This window comes from Pan paniscus, chromosome 8, assembly GCF_029289425.2.
Source record: "Pan paniscus chromosome 8, NHGRI_mPanPan1-v2.0_pri, whole genome shotgun sequence".
In the NCBI taxonomy this organism is placed as follows: Eukaryota; Metazoa; Chordata; class Mammalia; order Primates; family Hominidae; genus Pan; species Pan paniscus.
The window spans coordinates 83,465,277-83,482,616 of NC_073257.2; the positions used below are offsets into that span (position 1 = coordinate 83,465,277).

A 17,340-nucleotide genomic window follows, 5' to 3' on the forward strand; every position below is an offset into this window, starting at 1 on the left:
TTGGCATCTCATCCTCCAGTTCCCTGGGCCTGGAGCTGGTCCTCTTGTGATACTGGGATGACTTCTGCCAGCACTCAGAACCTTTCAGGGCATTTCCAAACCAAGGAGAAACAAGGTGCTTTTTCTTTTCTTTTTCTTTTTCTATCTTTTTTTTTTTTTTTTGAGACGGAGTCTCGCTCTTGTTGCCCAGGCTGGAGTGCAGTAGCGCAATCTCGGCTCACTGCACCCTCTGCCTTCCTGGGTTCAAGCAATTCTCCTGCATCAGCACCCTGAGTAGCTGGGATTACAGGTGCCCACCACCATGCTCAGCTATTTTTTTTTTTTTTTTTTGTATTTTTAGTAGAGATGGGGTTTCACCATGTTGGCCATACTGATCTCAAACTCCTGACCTCGTGATCTGCCCGCCTTGGCCTCCCAAAGTAATCGCGCTTGGGATTACAGGCACAAGCCACTGCGCCCGGCCAGGGTGCTTTTTCAAAGGATTAAGGATTGTAAAATGTCGATCCAGTGGAAAGTGCTTTGGCCATTTGGAGTTTTCCTTCCTTCTCTTCTCCTTCTTATCCTCCTCCTCTTTTTCTCCTCATGTATAAGAATAAAGATGCCTAATGGATGTAGTACTTTACCATTTACAAATATTTTCCCTGACCCTCTCCAACAATACTTGAGCATAGATGGTTGTTGTCATTGAATCCACTCGGTTGCAATGCCTCATATGCCCCAGCCAAATACAGAGTTGGGAGCTATCAAGGCAGAAAAGCATGGCCACTGCATTCCTAGACACAGATGGGGTTCAGGACACACTACCCCAAACTTATGACTGTAGGAGACCAGAATAGGCCACCCAAAATATGGCTCCTTGGCATAAGAATAATTCTGAGCTGGTTATTTTGAGAAACTGCAGACACAGGAGAAGCTCTAAGAACAAAAGGAAAACTTACCCTTTGAAAGAGAAACTTACATCTTTAAAAGAAATCATACATCAGGGTGTCTCCCTATCTGCACCAGGAAGAGAAAGATGTCTCTAATCACTAGAAACACCAATGGAGAAGGCACGGACTTCAGTCTGCAAGACCAACCTTCCCCTTGTTGACTAAGCTTTTCCTGCCCACATCCCCACAGCTGGGCCTTCTTTCTTTGTTTCAGCTGAAGATGGCATTTAAGCCTGAATTCAAAGCCGTGTTTTTTGGAGATTTACTTATTTCTCTGAGTATTTCCCAAGTGCACATGACATATACACATTACTAAACTTCTGTTTGTTTTTCTCTTCTCAATCTCAAGATTGTTTCAGGTGTCTACCCTACCTCATGAAGGCTAGAAAAAATTACCTTTCCGCTCCTATAGCACTTATCAAAAACAATGTTCAGGATAACTTCAGGCAAGGGACAGGAACCCCGCCAATTTCTGAGGCCTGCCCACCCCAGCCTCCCCATCCCTCCCCTCCCTGGAGTCCGCTGCTATGAAGTGGGTGTTGTGAAAACACTTTTATTCTGTTTCCTCTCTACTTCCCTTTCTTGACCCAATCTCCCTCTTTTCTGATCATCTGTCAGGGTAAATGTTTTTATTACCTGGTCACTGAAGGGCCCGGCCTGCTGGCCAGGGGGCCAGGGCAGACTCAGAGCTCAGGGCTCTGGACCCCCATTCTCCTGTTCCTTCCCTGATCCCCCACAGCCTCAAACATTCCCTGGGAAGCTGTGTGCCCAACAGTACCTGACTCATCTTGTCCCCAAGCTAGACATTACCACCGCCATCCGCCTAGATCCTGGAGGAGAAGACAAGCCCACATTGTCCGGGAAGCAGCCCCACGGATGCATTAGCAAACTGTTTCCTCCCACGGCTTTCTGCTTTCATGATGGAGGCCATCCCCAGAGCCCCTTCCTGAACTCAGCCCTAGCAACCAGCAAATCCCCAAGTGGCTGGCGCCTCCTCCATTTGGAGAAAGACCTCAGCCTCAGAGCTCTGGAAGAGGGCTCCTGGCACCTCTGATTCTCTAAGCAGGTGTCCTGAAACTGTCTCACTCACTCACATACATGCACATTCTCCAAAGATAAAGATAACAATGACTACAAACAACTCAGGACTCTGCATGAAGTAAAAGCAATCAAGTGACAAAGCACCAGAGCTTCACAGACATGGGGCATGGTCTTGGGGCTGGACCAGAAATAGCCCTGATCTGCTGCCCTCACTGAATCCTACGGCTTTGTCCCTCCTGCTGTCCCAGCTCCCCTCAGCCTCACCTGCCTGCCTGTAACCGGGCATGACAAAAAGAGCCTTGGCTCTGGGTTCTGCCACTCCATCACTGCCAGCTGTGTGCCCTGGGAAGCCACTTTACCTCTTTGAGCCTGGCTTTCCTCATCTGTAAAATGGGGACAACAGTCCCATTTCACTGGGTACTGGGGTGGGGGGGGGATCAAATGGGAGACTGTTCATGAAAATGCTCTGTATATTAGAGGATTTTTTTCCAACGTAAAGAGGCTAAAAATAAGGCCTGATGACTAAACTAACATATACACTATCACATTTTGGGGGTGGGGAGTGTCTTCCTTGGAAGTGATGGAAATTTGCATTGAGTGCCTGGCATGGATCACCTGACTTAATTCTCCCGATAGTCGTAAGCCGACCCTGGGTTTCAGAGAGGTTTAGTAATTTTACCATTATCCCTCAGCTTGTAAGCCTGGAGCTAAGCCCCTTCCTCTCCTGGGCCGGGGGGCTTTCTGACAATTTAGGGTGCTAGTCTCCAAACTCGCCTGCTGGTGGAGCTTGTTAAATAGATCCATTCTGGATCCCCATTCTGCACCCCCTGAGTGATGGGTTGTATTAATCCAGGTATTTATTGAACACAAATTATGTGCCCACTATGAGGGAAGAGCAAACAAAGCAGATACAGCCCCACCCTCAGGGATTGGGGAGTGGCAGCAACCCTCCTGGGGAGAGGTCCCCAGAATCTGGATGTGTACTCAAGAGACTTTTATGATCAGGCCAGTGTTTGGGGAATGGTGGTTATAAAATGAGAGGCTGGGGCAGGGAGTGGGGATGTTCTGAGAACCTGTCCACACACTGACAGCCTCAATGGGTTCTGTGGCACCCCTGAGCCCTGGGATGGCAACTGCAAGAATTTACTATCCATGGTCACAGATCTTCAGGCCCTGCGAAGCATCCAGATCCCTGCTCTGAATAGGCCAACTGGGCCAGGACCGGGAGTCAGGAAGGTTTCCGCCTTTTTTTTTTTTTTTTTTTGAGATGGAGTCTTGCTCTGTCGCCCAGGCTCCAGGCTGGAGTGCAGTGGCACCATCTCGGTTCACTGAAATCTCCGCCTCCCGGGTTCAAGCGATTCTCCTGCCTCAGCCTCCCACATAGCTGGGATCACTGGCACGCACCACCATGCCCGGCTACTTTTGTATTTTTAGTAGAGACGGGGTTTCGCCATTTTGGCCAGGCTGGTCTCAAACTCCCGACCTCAGGTGATCCGCCTGCTTCGGCCTCCCAAAGTGCTGGGATTACAGGCATGAACCACCGCGCCTGGCCCCTGCTTTCTTAAAGAACACGCAGCAGCTGTGTGTTACACGCTGTGGCTGAGGTCAAGTGTGAGGGCTGGAATTGCTGACTGCCAAGTTCTGGGTCTACTGAAAATAGCTGCCTGGCCTGGGAGGCCCAGTTCAGTCCGGGTGTGGGTCCCGCTTCACCTCCAGAGCACCGGCAGCCGGTAAGGGTAGAAGCGGCCTTTGGAGAGGGGTCTCTGCAGAGGCCTGGGGGCAAGATGAGGGCTCCTTTGAGTCCTGGGGTGCAGGTTATAGTAGCTAAAGGGGAGGTCTGAGACAGTGGGGTCTGGCTCCAAGGTAAAGAAGGAGCAGCAACCAAGAGGCCTGATGCGCCGCGCACCCATCGCAAGCATGGGCAGTGCGTTTAAGACTGGGTGACTCACTTTTTCTCCTGTAAAATGGGCGCAGGCAGGCCCCAGCTCAGCGCCAGGAGGGGGAGCCCCGGCGCGCCGGGAGAAGACAAAGGAAAAAGGCGTGTTTGCAAACGGGGAAGCGGCGGCGTGCTGCCGCGAGGGACGGGGCGGGGCCAGGGGAGGAGCCCGCCTGCCGCCTCCCAAGCCCAGTGGTCCTGGCCGTGCGCCGGAGGCAGCGGCGGCGTGGCGCAGCGGCGACAGTAAGTGCGGGCCGGCTCGGGCTCTTCCGGCTACGGTGCCGGCCGCCCCCAGACTCGCGCTCAGCGACCTCCCTCCCGGGCCCTGGGGGCGGCTGCGGGCTGCCAGGGGAGCCGCAGGACCCTACCCCATCCGTGGTCCCTTCCCCACCGTCCCTCCTCTCCCTCCTTGCTCTCTGCCACCCTTCTTTCTGGGTCTCTATCTTCTCTTCCCCAAATCCTCTCCCCTCCTCCTCCCTGAGACTGGACCTCACCGCCTGTATGGTGGGGGCCTGGTATGGACCCGTCGGCCCGAAGTATCCAGACGGTGGCTGATTCTCTCCGTCCCAGCTGCGGGTCCTGAGGCTGGGGCTGTTTACACCGCAAAGCCGGTTCTGCCGCGGCCAGTAGGCGGTGCCCTGCGCTTCCCAGTGCCCTCCCACAGGTTAGCCCTACCAGCTCCCCACCCCGGTTCACAGCCCAGGAAATCGAGGCACAGAGGGGCGAGCCACCTAGCCAGAGTCAGGAACCTCCTTGGAACCAGCACCCAGGCTTCCCAGCCCAGATGAGGTTTTGCCGCGGCCCCAGCAGTGCCTGCCTCCTTGTGCGGGGCTGCCTGTCTGTGCATGGCCGGGCTCCTGCAGGTGACCCAGGAGCACGTTCCAGGCCACGGCCAGCCTGTTTTGGGGGGAGGTTGGGCACTTCCTTGCCTGCCTTTCTCTTTATTTTTTAATCCAGAAGCCAGCAGCTAGCTTTTATAAAGACTAATAAGACTTTGCTCACTCCAGTGCCCTGGCCTGTGACCCTGGTTAGAGAAAATTCCCGGCTCCTTCTTCAGAAGCTCAGTCAAGGCTTGACAAATAGACGCTAGGAACTGAGAAGGGGGCCCTAGCCAGGTGTGGTCCTGAGTGACAGGGCTGGTGGACCTTCTAGCCGCCCCCACAGGTAGCTGGAGCCTCTGGAAAGAACCACTTGCCGGTTCTCTCTTGTTCTATGTGGGTGGGTCATGATTATTTTTTACATTTTAAACAGTAATTTTTAAAATGTAACAAATGAGCTTGTTACATTTGTACCATTTTGTGCCAGACAAAATACCATAGACTGGGTGGCTTAAACAAAATTTGTTTTTCATGGATCTGGAGGCTGGGAAGGGCAAGATCAAGGTGCTGGTTGATTTGGTTTCTGATGAGGGCTCTCTTCCTGGCTTGCAGACAGCCTCCTTCTTGCTGTGCCTTCACATGGCTTTTCCTCTATGAGTGGGTGCATGTGGAAAAAGCGATTTTCCACACAGTGAACTTCCAGACAGTGAGCTTGTTAATGCTGGCCTCCATGCGAATCCAGGCTGGGGAGGGGCTCTGCTAACCAGGGGAGTTTAAAATAGACTTGCTGGCTGGATGCATTGCACTTGGGCATCCAGTGGCCCCCCACCTGCTGGCTCCAGGCTACATGCTACCCCAGCAGGGGAGAATGTCCTGGTCGTGCAGAGTCCCTTCATTCAGCAAACATTGACAAGGGTGCCTGCAGTGTGCCTCGGCCTCTCCCGACTCACTGGCTTCAAGGCTTGCAGGAAGGATGCCTGTACTTGGAACCAGCAGACACAGATTCCCATTCCCAGCCAGTCCTCCCCGGTGTGCTGAGGAGTCCAGCATGGGCCCCAGTCTGCTTGGCTGTGTAACTTCACTCATGTCATCTGCTAGTTATGTGACCCTGGGCAAGTTACTCAACCTTTCTGAGCCTCAGACCCCTCTGTGAAATGGGTCTTCGAGTAGTACCTAATATATTAGGCTGCTGTCAGCCTCAAGTGTGACCTCTGTTAGACACAGACCTTGGCATTTGTGATTACTGGACTTAAGTTTAGCTATTGGGAGTTCTTTCTATTTGTGGGACATAGCAAGTGCCTTCCAGACCTCAGTTTTTCCATCTGAAAAAAGGGGGCAATGTTTTCTGCCCTGCCTAATTCCAAGGGATGCTCTGAGGTTCTCCTGAAATAGTGGATAAGGTTCTGCACCCATGTGAGGAGGTGTTCCCATCCCACCAGGGAATAAAGGCCCCAGTCTTCTTAGTACGATGCTTTGAGTTAGGCTTAGCCTCCTATAGAAACCAAGATGCATTTATTTATTAGTTTATTGGGTAGGGAAGAGGCTACTGCAGAAGGGACTCTGAAGTGTCCCATCCTCAGCATTTTGGAGACATTTCTCATTTATCAAGCTGCTGCCACATCCTAGGTGCTATGTAGAGCAAAGAAGCAGGCATGCTACCTTACAACCAAATTCAGCAGCCAGCCAGCCATGCGACAGGCCCAGGATGCCAGGGAGATGCTGACATTTGTTCAACAGCTGCTTACAGGCCAGGCATTGCCAGCCAGTTGCAGTTGCATAACTATCATAAAAATGGCTTCTCTGGGTTTACATTTGGGGAAATTGAGGCACAGAAATGTGGTAACTTGCCCAAGGCCATGTAGGCAATAGTTGCTGGCAGCCTAGGCTCTTCCATTTATCTTAGGCGCTACCATAGATTGAAAGTGGCTGGCTCCTTGTAGGGTGTGATGAGCAGAGGTGGGACCCAGGCAGGAGCTGCAAACCCAGGCTTGGCCATTTACGTAGCCTATGGCCTTCAGTTCTTTGGACCTCTCTTTCCTCACAAATGAAATGGGAATGGACTGTCAGAGGCTACACACCAGCTTCTGGAGGCAGCCCTGGACACTACCAGTTTTTAAACAATTATTACTTAATTTGAATGTTTTTTTTTAATTTACACTTTTAATTTTGTTTTTGAACCGGTAATAAACTAGTCACATAGTTCAAAATTCAAGAGACACAAATAAGAATGCAGGGAAGTCCCCCTCCCCACCCCCCACCATCCCAGTCTCCCTCCTTAGAGACAGCCACTGTTAGAAACTTCTTATGTAGCCTTCCAGAGATATTCTGTGCATATACAAATACATATGTGTATGTATATTTTCTCTCCCCACTTTTTTTACACACATAGTAGCATATTCTACACACTATCCTGCTCCTTATTTGTTTCACATGAAATCGAAAAGGGTTTAGAGATCATTCTTTGCCCATTAAGGGTCCTAATTCTTTTTTATGGCTGCACAGAACTGTGAATGCCCTTAGACCAGGTTTGCCTTTCTGGGTACATTGCCACAGTCCCCACTATCATGCAGTGTTTTACAAAACGCAGCCTGTTCCACAGTTACGTGCTACTGCTACCTCTGTTGCCCTTGCATGGTTGGGGTGACCTCTGAGGACACTTACAGTTCTGACATCCTGCCCTTCTCCAGGTCTGATTTTTGTCTTTCTCCCTGATCCTTAAAATGAAGCTCTCCAACCAGGCTTTGGTGACTTTACAGAGCCCAGGGTGAGGGGGCATGGTCATTTTGTAGGCTGGGTGGGTCCCCAGCTGTCCCCCAGCCTCAGTGTCTACTCACCTACCCTGTCTCTGTTGCCCTCCTTGCTCCAATAGTGGCCGTTGTCTCAGAGGATGACTTTCAGCACAGTTCAAACTCCACCTACAGAACCACAAGCAGCAGTCTCCGAGCTGACCAGGAGGCACTGCTTGAGAAGCTGCTGGACCGCCCGCCCCCTGGCCTGCAGAGGCCCGAGGACCGCTTCTGTGGCACATACATCATCTTCTTCAGCCTGGGCATTGGCAGTCTACTGCCATGGAACTTCTTTATCACTGCCAAGGAGTACTGGATGTTCAAACTCGGCAACTCCTCCAGCCCAGCCACGGGGGAGGACCCTGAGGGCTCAGACATCCTGGTAAGGGCATGTTTCTCCTGCAAGGCTGGTGGGAGCATACAGAGGCCTCATGCCTCACATGCAGGGGAAGATGGAGATTTCAGACACATTTCCAGCCTTTAGATCACTTACTGTTTAGCTTGGGAAGAAGATGCAAATTATGGTTCCATGTGGTGTGTATGGTAAACCCATAAATCCAGAGTCAATGCCTCCAGGGATGTGAAGGTATGGACTGAATAGTGTTATGTTCAGCTGTGAGTTACAGAAAATTCCAAAAGACTGGTAACTAAAATGAGATGGAAGGTCATTTTTCTCCCATGTTCAATTCTGGTGGGGACAGCCCAAGGCTGGTATGATGTTCTATGGCATTAGGAACCCAGTTGCTTCACTTCTGTGCAGCTTTCATGGCCAAGGCCACCTCATAGTGCAAGACGGCTGTTGTAAGTCCAGCCATTACATCAGTAGGAAAAAGCAAGAGGAGAAGGAGGAAATGCCTGTTGCCTGTAAGAACACTTCCTGGAAGTAACATACATTGCTCTTCTTACATTGCATTGGTCAAAACTTAGGCATGTGACCACATCAGCTTGCAGAGCAGGCTGGGAAATGTAGTCTTTCAACGTAGCTTTATCTCAGAACCATGTGCCTGCTAAAATGGGAGGTTCTGTTATGGAAGACAGGGAAAATGAATCCGAAGGGATAATTAGTCTGATCACCATGGGAGAGATTGCTGTGACTTGGGAGTTGGTGGGTTTCAAGAAAGGGGAGGAAACGATCCAGGTAGAAGAAAAAGGCTGGGCAACGGCAGAATGGGAGGAAAGTTCAGGTGTGTATGACAAACTGTGAAGCTGTGTTTGGGGCACAAGTAAGAGCAAGAGGTCTTGAGATCATTGCCCAGGGCCTTGAATGTCCAGGTGAGGAGTCAATTTTGTTTAGTTGACAGGGCTGCTCACTTTGCTGGGTGACTTTTCCAGAGAGGTGGGGGCAGTAGGGGAAGAGGATTAAGGAAAAAAATTATACTGACACTTGTTAAAACAGTAAGGAAAGCTTTATTTAAGACTGTTGTAGTAGGGGAGGTAAATGGAGCTCAACTCTGAAAAGGAGATGGGGATTTATAGCCAAGGAGCAGCATGAGGGCTGGAGGATGGCACATTTCTAAGAGGAGACGTCAAGGCGAGGCCTCTGCTTGCTGAAAGCAGGCCCAGGACTTACACAGTCGACCCTTGAACAACAAGGGTTCACTTTAGATGCAGATTTTTGTTTCAGCCAAACATGGAAAATACAGTATTTGTGAGTTGTGAAACCTGCATATACAGAGGGCCGACATTTCCTATTCCTGGTTCTGTAAGACCGACTGAGTATGCTTGGGTTTTGGTATATGGGGGGATCCTGGAACCATTCCCTTGAGTATACTGAGTGGGGTGAGGCGCTTGATCAGATGTGAGATAAGGGAATATTCTGGCTCAACTGGCCCAACAGAATTCTTGTTGAAAGCAGGTCTAGGACTTACACAGTCTACTGTTAAACAATATGGGTTTGAATTGCAGGGGTTCATTTATATGTGAAGTTTTTCAAACAAATGCTGATGGAAAATGTACTATTAGTGGAGTTCAAAACCTGATTACAGGGAGAGCTGGGTTCCACAAGGCTGGCTAGGGACCTGAGTATGTGTGGATTTGGGTATAGGTGGGAGTCCTGGACCAATGCCCTGAGTATATGGAGGGACAGCTATACATCAGAGGTGGGGAATGAGGAACTTGATGAGATCTCAAAGGTGGGGGGATGCTGGCTAATCTGACTTTGAAGGATTCTTGACTAAGACTGAGTTGGGCAGGCAGAAGTCAGGACTGGGGGGTCGGGCCAAGGTCGAGGATGGGGCTCGGAGGAGCCTGACGAAAGTTAGGTCAATGAGAGTCTTGGTCAGGAGCCTCCGTTTCCATGGCTGCCCCAGGCTGGTGTCTGATCTCATTTGAGAGCGCGGGGAGGCAAGGGCTTCTCCGACAAATGCCAAGATGAGATGTTGCCAGCTGCCCAGCTGTGCCCTTCTTCTCCAGGGGAGCATCAGAAACAAGAAGAGGGTATGCTAGCAGACCCCAGCCGCACCTTCCAGTGGCCCAGGAGGTGGCTCATCACTGCTTCCCAGAAGGAAATCCTTGAAATCCTTGGCCTCGCCCCGAGGAGCTGTCCTCAGTTTTATAGGCATGAATCTGCCATAGTGAGGGAGGCATCCCTGTTGTCCATCTCAAGGACTCACTGCAGCTACACATGTGGGTCACCCAGGCAGCTTCTTGAAAAATACCAGTCCAGAGTCCTTTTGTAGTTCATGAGTGTGATGACTGGGTTTCCACGCACATGTGTGAGATGGGCCTCCCTCAAACCTTGTTATGTCATCGGCACATTACCCGTCCGATGAAAAGGAATAAAAATACCAATGCGGGCCACGCCCCAGGGATTCTGACTGGATTAGCCTGAGCTGGGGTGTGAACATTGATATGTTTACAACTTCACACTTCCACACTCCTGTACTCCACCCCTCAACTCCCCCCACGATCTGACACCTGTGAGGGCCTTTTCTGTTAACTGAGGAATTCACAGATGCCTCCCAGGGCCAGAGCAATGGGATATAAACCATTTCTACAGCTGAGGAAGTGCCACAGGAACGCCGCAGAGTAGTTTACAGCCCCTCGACTCAAGGTGTGTCCTTGGACCAGCAGCCTCACCTGGGAGCTTGTTAGTGATGCAGTCTCCCACCCACTCGAGGCCAATTGAGACACGGCCTTCCAGCTACCAAGCCCCTCGGGTGACTGAAGGGCACGGTAGAGTTTGTGGTGCACTGGACAGGGCTTGGCTGTGTGAACTCTCCGTGCTGCCTCATATTTCTGGACTATATTAGTACTTTTTTTTTTTTTTTTGAGACAGGGTCTTGCACTGTCACCCAGGCTGGAGTGCAGTGGTGCAGTCAAGGCTCACTGCAGCCTCAACCTCCCTGGGCTCAAGTGATGCTCTTGCCTCAGCCTCCTGAGTAGCTGAGACTACAGGCACACACCACCATGCCTGACCAGTTTTTTTGTATTTTTGGTAGAGACAGGGTCTCACTATGTTGCCCAGGCTGGTCTCAAACTCCTGGGCTCAAGAGATCCGCCCGCCTCAGCCTCCCAAAGTGCTGGGGTTACAGGCATGAGCCACCACACCCGGCCATCTTTCTGGTATGTTAAAGGAAGATATTATAATACCACCACCAACTTCTTAGGGCTGTTGTAAGGATTAAGTAAATTAATATGTATTAAAAAGCACTTAGGACAGGGCCTGGCACCCCATCCGAAGTGCTTTATAAACACTATTATTGTGTTGATCATTTGAGGGATGGACCCATGCTTCTAAGCTGCCTGCAGCCCTGGTGCATTTCCACAGGCGCAGGCTTAGCCGGGGTGCTTTACAATCCGCTTTTATTTACCAGTGACTCCAACGTCCCAGCTTTCTGCCAGCCGTGGTAAATCACCTGGCCTACTGGGCTTCCTCCAGAAGGTCCCTGCCTGTCTCGGCCGGCACAGAGCTAGATTGCGTGTGCACCTGCCCTGCCCCTCCTCTGTCCACTGCCAGGTCCCCGGGATCAAGCAGCCTCTGGAGGGAGGGGTGTCCAGGCCTGGCTCTGGGAGCAGCCCTCGCCTCGTGTACTGCTTTCACCGCAAGGCGATCCCTTCCCAGCTGCAGGCACTTGGCATTCTGAGCCCTGCTACGATGCTTTATGGCCTCTCTCCAACTGCTGGCAGGTGCAGATGTAGTACCTTCGGCTGCCCGGAGCTCCTGGCTCTTGGCATCGGAGATGAGAGACCTGTCACCCCTCGATTCATGGGCCGGGATTGGGAAGCGAGCATGCTGGGGCGTTTCTGCATTTTGCGGGCCATTTTTCTTTGCCTCATTCCTCATCCCAGCCACCCACCTCCCCAGCTCTTTCCTCCTCTCTTCCTGATTTCCCTGCGAGAGGCTGCCCGTCTGCCCTGTCACCTGAGGGCCACTTTAGGGGAAGGAGGGGGAGAGTCAAATTGGCCTGTCTCTAGCCACCACCTGCAACTCAATTAGCTGTGGGTCTAGATGTTTATTCTTTCCTGTACTTTCCTTTGAACATTTTTTGGGGATGGATGCCATTTGTTGGGGAGCTTGACCCAGGAGGAAGGTTTACCCAGACACCCTCTCCCCCAAATTATGTCACTTTCAAGGTCAGCGGGCTCATTTCCTTCTGCCTGGACAAATGTGGGGATGGCTTAGAAAGTATCCTGCTCACTCTGCCCTCCTGTCTCTATTCTCTGGAATAAGAACCTCCAATAAATCTATCACAGGTGTATTGGCCCAGGGCAAAAAAAAATTTAGAGCATAAATGAGGAAGAATTGATAAGAGAAGATGGCACAGGGGCCTGCAACAGCCGCCATTGCCTGAGCCTGACTCTGGGCCCACCATCCTGGCAGGGGTATTGCATGTGTTGTTTCTCATTAGCCCTGCAATGCAGGTCTTAGTAACCCTTTTCTTAAGACGAAAAGCCAGAGGCTCAGAGAGGCTAGGTAACCTGCCTGAGATTATACAGCTAGGAAGGGCTATAGGGAATTTCACGGGGCATTGAGGTGGACAGATGATTACAGACTCATTCATACTCAGAGAGTGGTATGTAGGGTACTATCCTGGAGATTCCCCACCCCCCACCCCTACACTTTGACTCCACCAAACACCGTCTTCCTTCCTTTGGAGAGCCTGCCCCTGGTCTGGCCTCTTTTTCCAGCCTGAAACCCCAGGTGCCTGGGTTCTACACCTGGGTCCTGGACCCAGCGTCCCTTGTCCCTTCCCTACCTGACCTGTTTAGCTGGAGGTCCTCCCCGGCTCTGGGGTTGTAAGCCATCCCCTGCCCTGTGGGGCCTCCTTGCCCTCCCCCAGGCTCTCCTGCAGGCCTGTATTGGCTGCCCTTGGCCAAGAACAAAACAGTGAGCTGGACAAGCCCTACTTCCTACCCCGGAGAGAAGAGTGTCTGCACCTTCTCCTGGCCATTCCTTGCTGCAAGGCCCCCACAGCCGCTCTCTACACCTTCCTTCCTGTGTACCTCGGTCTGCCCAGGGACTCCTCTCTGAGGGACTGCAGGATGCGGCCAGGTCATGAGTGGGACCTACAGCCCGACTTAGTGTCAGCAGGGCTGGGACCCGGGCCAGGCACTCTACTGATGCCCCTGTCCATCCCCCCATCTGACCAGGAGGTACCCCAACACTCAGTCCCAGGGGTGAGGCAGGAGACAGAAGCAGCTCATCCCTGGGCACGTCCCCTGAAGCCACCTCTCTGAGTTAGGGGCTCCATGTCTGGGTCTTCAGAGCTGCATCATACTTCCCCATCACGTTCCTGCCCTACAGCTCATGGAGACCGAGCGCTGGCTGGGTGGGAGCTCCTGCTCTCAGCACTTTGCCTGCATTATCTCATGCAGCGCTGCAGCACCCGTAGGTCAGGAACTGTTATCATCCACCATGACAGATGAGGAGGCCTCCCCCGCCGGTGAATAAAACTCTCTTACTCTACATCCTGTGCCCCTGGCACACCTGGCATGACACCCAACACATAATAGCACATAAATATTTGTCACATTAGTTAGTGTAAGTCTGAGAAGGAAAGCTCCACAACCCAATCCATGATAGTGATGCCATGGCTCTGCAAGGGAGCAGAAGAAGATCTGGGAGTCACAGTGGCTACCAGTAAAGGAGTTTTGATCTTTCAGGTGTGTTGGCATAGACATGAAGTGGGGTTCCTGCCATAGGGAAGGTAGCCAGGTTGTCCTGGTTCAGCAAGTGGGGGACCTAGGGCATCCCCTCCCCTTATTTCCAGTTCCTTAGTTCTGGTCCAGTCTCTCAGCCCTGCAAAGAAGCAAGATAGCATACTTGGGATCTGCCCTTGAAGGGCTGACCTCCCAATCCAAGGAGGAAGTGTTCAAAGGAAGCAGGATGATCTTGTGTGGAGAAGAGGATACTGGAGGACAGGTTATCAGAGGTTACCAAGTCCCTGCCATGCAGCCTGTACCCACCTCCCGCTTGACCTGCCATCTTCTTTTTCCACATGACATCCTGGTGAGCTAGGTGCTGCCATTCCAGTTGCCAAATGAAACCAAGGCTCACAGATTTTAGGCCACTGACCCAAGGTTATTTGCTAGCAAGTGATAGAACTGCAGAGCCCATGCTTATAACCAGCGTGTTCTCCAAGCTATCTGTCTACCTTGGCACGCTCAGCCCTGGCTGCACATCGGGATCACCTGGGAAGCTTTTAGAAAATACCCCACCTGCGTGTGCCTGTAATCCCAGCTACCCAGGAGGCTGAGGCAGGAGATTCGTTGGAACCTGGGAGGCAGAGGCTGCAGTGAGCCATGATCGTGGCACTGCACTCCAGCCTGGGCAACAGAGCAAGACTCTGTCTCAAAAAAAAAAAAAAAAGAAAAGAAAATACCCCACATCCCACGTGTTCCACTCACCCAATTCTAATTCATTCTGAGGGGCCTGGGCACAAGCATTTTAAGTTCTCTAGATAAGGCTAATGTGTAGCCAGATAAGAACCGTGATCCAGGCCAGGTGTGGTGGCGTGTGCCTGTAGCTCCAGCTACTCAGGAGGCTGAGGTGGGAGAACAGAACAGTGAGCTTGAGCCCAGGAGTTCGAGATCAGACTTGGCAACATAGTGAAACACCAGTCTCAAAACAAAAAGGACTATGATTCAAGTAAAATGTTACCACATAGGGAGAAAAAGCAGCTGTCCTCTGCCTCCACCAGAGTACCCATTAACCCATTAAACAGGCAAAGGCTACATCATGAGAGACTTAGGTGAGCCTTCTGGGAGAACTTCCTGCCATGCAAGTCGAGTTGTCAAACCTGGCAGTGAAGGGGACAGTTTCCCCCTTGGAGAATTAGGGCCACATCCTGTGGGAAGTCCAAGGAGTTGGCCTAGTCTACCTCAGAGTGTGGGGTTCCTCGTGGGACTCCCTACAAATGTAGGTGGTTGGAGGGTTCGGTGCTTGTCTAACGGAAATGCTCTGGGCTTGAGCTGCACCCGCAAGCCCACAGTTCCACGCCAGCCAGTGGTGGCCCCTGGAAGAGCCTTTGCCCTTTCTCTTGGTAATGCTCCCCTTTGCTGGGCCAGGGGGCCAAGGGATATAATTAGGAGATGGGGGCTCCACAGCCACCCTCCTCTTCCTTCCAATTTCCCAGGCTCCTGGAAAAGGAGTGATAGGGCCAACTGGGCTCAACATGGGCATCCTACACCTGGGGTGGCACAAAGCAAGAGCAAGTGAAACTGGGAGAGCAGAAGAGAGGCAGTCCTGAGGCCCTGACCCAGCTGGGTAACCTCTCTGTGCTGTGTCAGGGAGTGGAGGCTCCCTGTTCCCAGAGGTTTAAAAGTCACAGGATATCTATTTGGTAAAGGCTCCACAGCTAGGTGAAAGGTGGATTGGTCCTGTCTCATAGGACCACAAGGTAGCTGGGAGGAACCCAGATTTGGCAACAGAGGGACTCTAGTCTAGCAGTGCCCTTACCCACTGTGTGGGTTGGAGGCATGCTCTGTCGCCCTTGGGCCTTTTGCCCACAGACCCACCTGGCAGCATTTACATAACGCTGCAGACACAGGTAGGGTGGAAAGTCCTGACAGTTATGGCGTGCCTTATAGGTGGTGGCTCCTGCATGAGGACTTCACTAAATCCCAACATTCACTGCCTTTACTAAGCTCTTACCATGTGCCAGGCACTGCTAAGGGCACAGATTCATTCATTAACTCAGCAATATTTATTAAGCAATCTACTGTGTACTAGAAGCTTTTTTTTTCATGATCTTTTGTTTTTTTTTTTTTTTACAGCCCAAAGACATAGGTTTATTATACCCATTATACAGAGAAGGAAACCAAGGTTGAAAAGTTTAAGTCATTTGCTCCCAGGTACAAAGTAAGTGATGACTGGGACTCAGACCTGGGCCCTGTCAACCCAGGTATCTGTGATCTTAACCCCAGTGCTTTATATCAGCATTTTCGAAATTTTTTGGAGCATGATGGCTGTCTCACCTGGCAAGATATTTGTGTCTATAATGCAAACAACAGTTTCATGAAGCTGCGTCTGTACTTAAAGAAAACTCCACTCTGACTGCAGTTTCAAGGAGGAGCAAGTGATGCAACAGTGGCAGTGCTGGTTGTAAGCCATGCAGGATGAGGATGGAAAGTTTGTCCTTGAGTTTGACCTTGTGCAGGTTCATGGTGACCTTGGGGAGCAGCATCGTGGAGGATGGGGGGAGAGACAGAGGAGACAGCAAACTCAAGGAATTTTGCTTTAAATGGGAGCAGGACAATGAGGCACAAGCTGCAGGGAACTGTGATTCAGAAGGGGGAGAATTTTCTGTTCTTTTATTTTTAATATGAGAGACATAGCAGGCAGTTTGTGTGTGGAAGCGAATGATCCAGCAGAGAAGGAAAAACGCATGATGAAGAAGAGGGAGCATAGCTCAGCGAGGTCCATGAGCAGGCCAGAGGGCTCAGGTGCACAGAGAAGGGTTCCAGAAAAAGATGCAGACAGCTCACTCACCTTTAGTAAGAAAGAAGGCAACAAAGGATTAAATAGAATAAAATAAAATTCTGGTCGTGACCCATCAAATGAATTTCATATTCTTTAATGAGCTGTGCAACCTGTAGTTTGAAAAACCCTGCTCTGCCTGTTTCCCCTAACTTTGTAGCCATCTATGAGGATGCGTCATGTCCTCATTCCACAGAGGAGGAAAGTAGAGACAGTAAGTAACTCGTTGGTGCCACATAGCTTATAAGAAGGGGGGTGGCAGCCCAGGGTACCTGAATCAGTATCAGATTTCCTGGGACACTTGGCAAATACCCGGATTCCTAGACCCTTCCCTGATGGCTTTATCTCCCTGGGTGAGGCCTGGGCACTGTTGCCAGGTGGTCCTGTTGCCAGCTGGCCAGGGGAGCAGGTATCTAGGAGTCTCTCCTTTGTGCCAGGTGGTGTTCCTGCAGAACCGTTTTAGTGCTACTCAGATCTCTCTCCAAATGGAAATGTTTAGACTCCCTTTGCAATCCTCTTTTATTCTTTTTTTCTTTTTTCTTCTCTTTTCTTTTTCTTTTTTTTCTTTTTTCTTTTTTTTTTTTTTTTTTGAGACACAGTCTTATTGTATCGCCGAGGTTGGAGTGCAGTAGCGCGATCTTGGCTCCTGGGTTCACTCTGCCTCCCGGGTTCAAGCGATTCTGCTGCCTCAGCCTCCTGAGTAGCTGGGATTACAGGCGCCCGCCACCACAGCTGGCTAATTTTTGTATTTTTGGTAGAGATGGGGTTTCACCATGTTGGCCAGGTTGGTCTTGAACTCCTGACCTCAAGTGATCCGCCCACCTTGGCCTCTCAAAGTGCTGGGATTACAGGCGTGAACCACTGCACCCTACCAGCAATCCAATTTTTAAGAGCAGAATTCCCAAGAGTG

At 51.1% G+C, this 17,340-nt stretch overlaps 1 protein-coding gene and 1 non-coding gene across 4 annotated transcripts in view; both read left to right on the forward strand.

Moving 5' to 3' along the window:
* The first annotated feature begins 4,042 nt into the window (after positions 1-4,042).
* The window catches only part of SLC29A3 (solute carrier family 29 member 3), a 44,169-nt gene continuing 30,871 nt past the window's right edge, over positions 4,043-17,340 (forward strand). For 2 of the 3 annotated variants that reach the window (XM_003815958.5, XM_008968970.4), the window contains exons 1-2: positions 4,043-4,149; positions 7,594-7,892. In XM_003815958.5, coding sequence (XP_003816006.3) covers position 4,149; positions 7,594-7,892 — 300 coding nt within the window. In that variant the 5' untranslated portion in view covers positions 4,043-4,148. Of the gene's footprint in view, positions 4,150-4,173; positions 4,571-7,593; positions 7,893-17,340 lie in introns of those variants that run through there. The other variant, XM_008968971.4, reaches the window with a different exon arrangement.
* LOC112441091 (small nucleolar RNA U13) lies at positions 10,177-10,280 on the forward strand. Its single transcript, XR_003029067.1, has one exon. It is a non-coding gene; the product is annotated as a small nucleolar RNA U13 (small nucleolar RNA).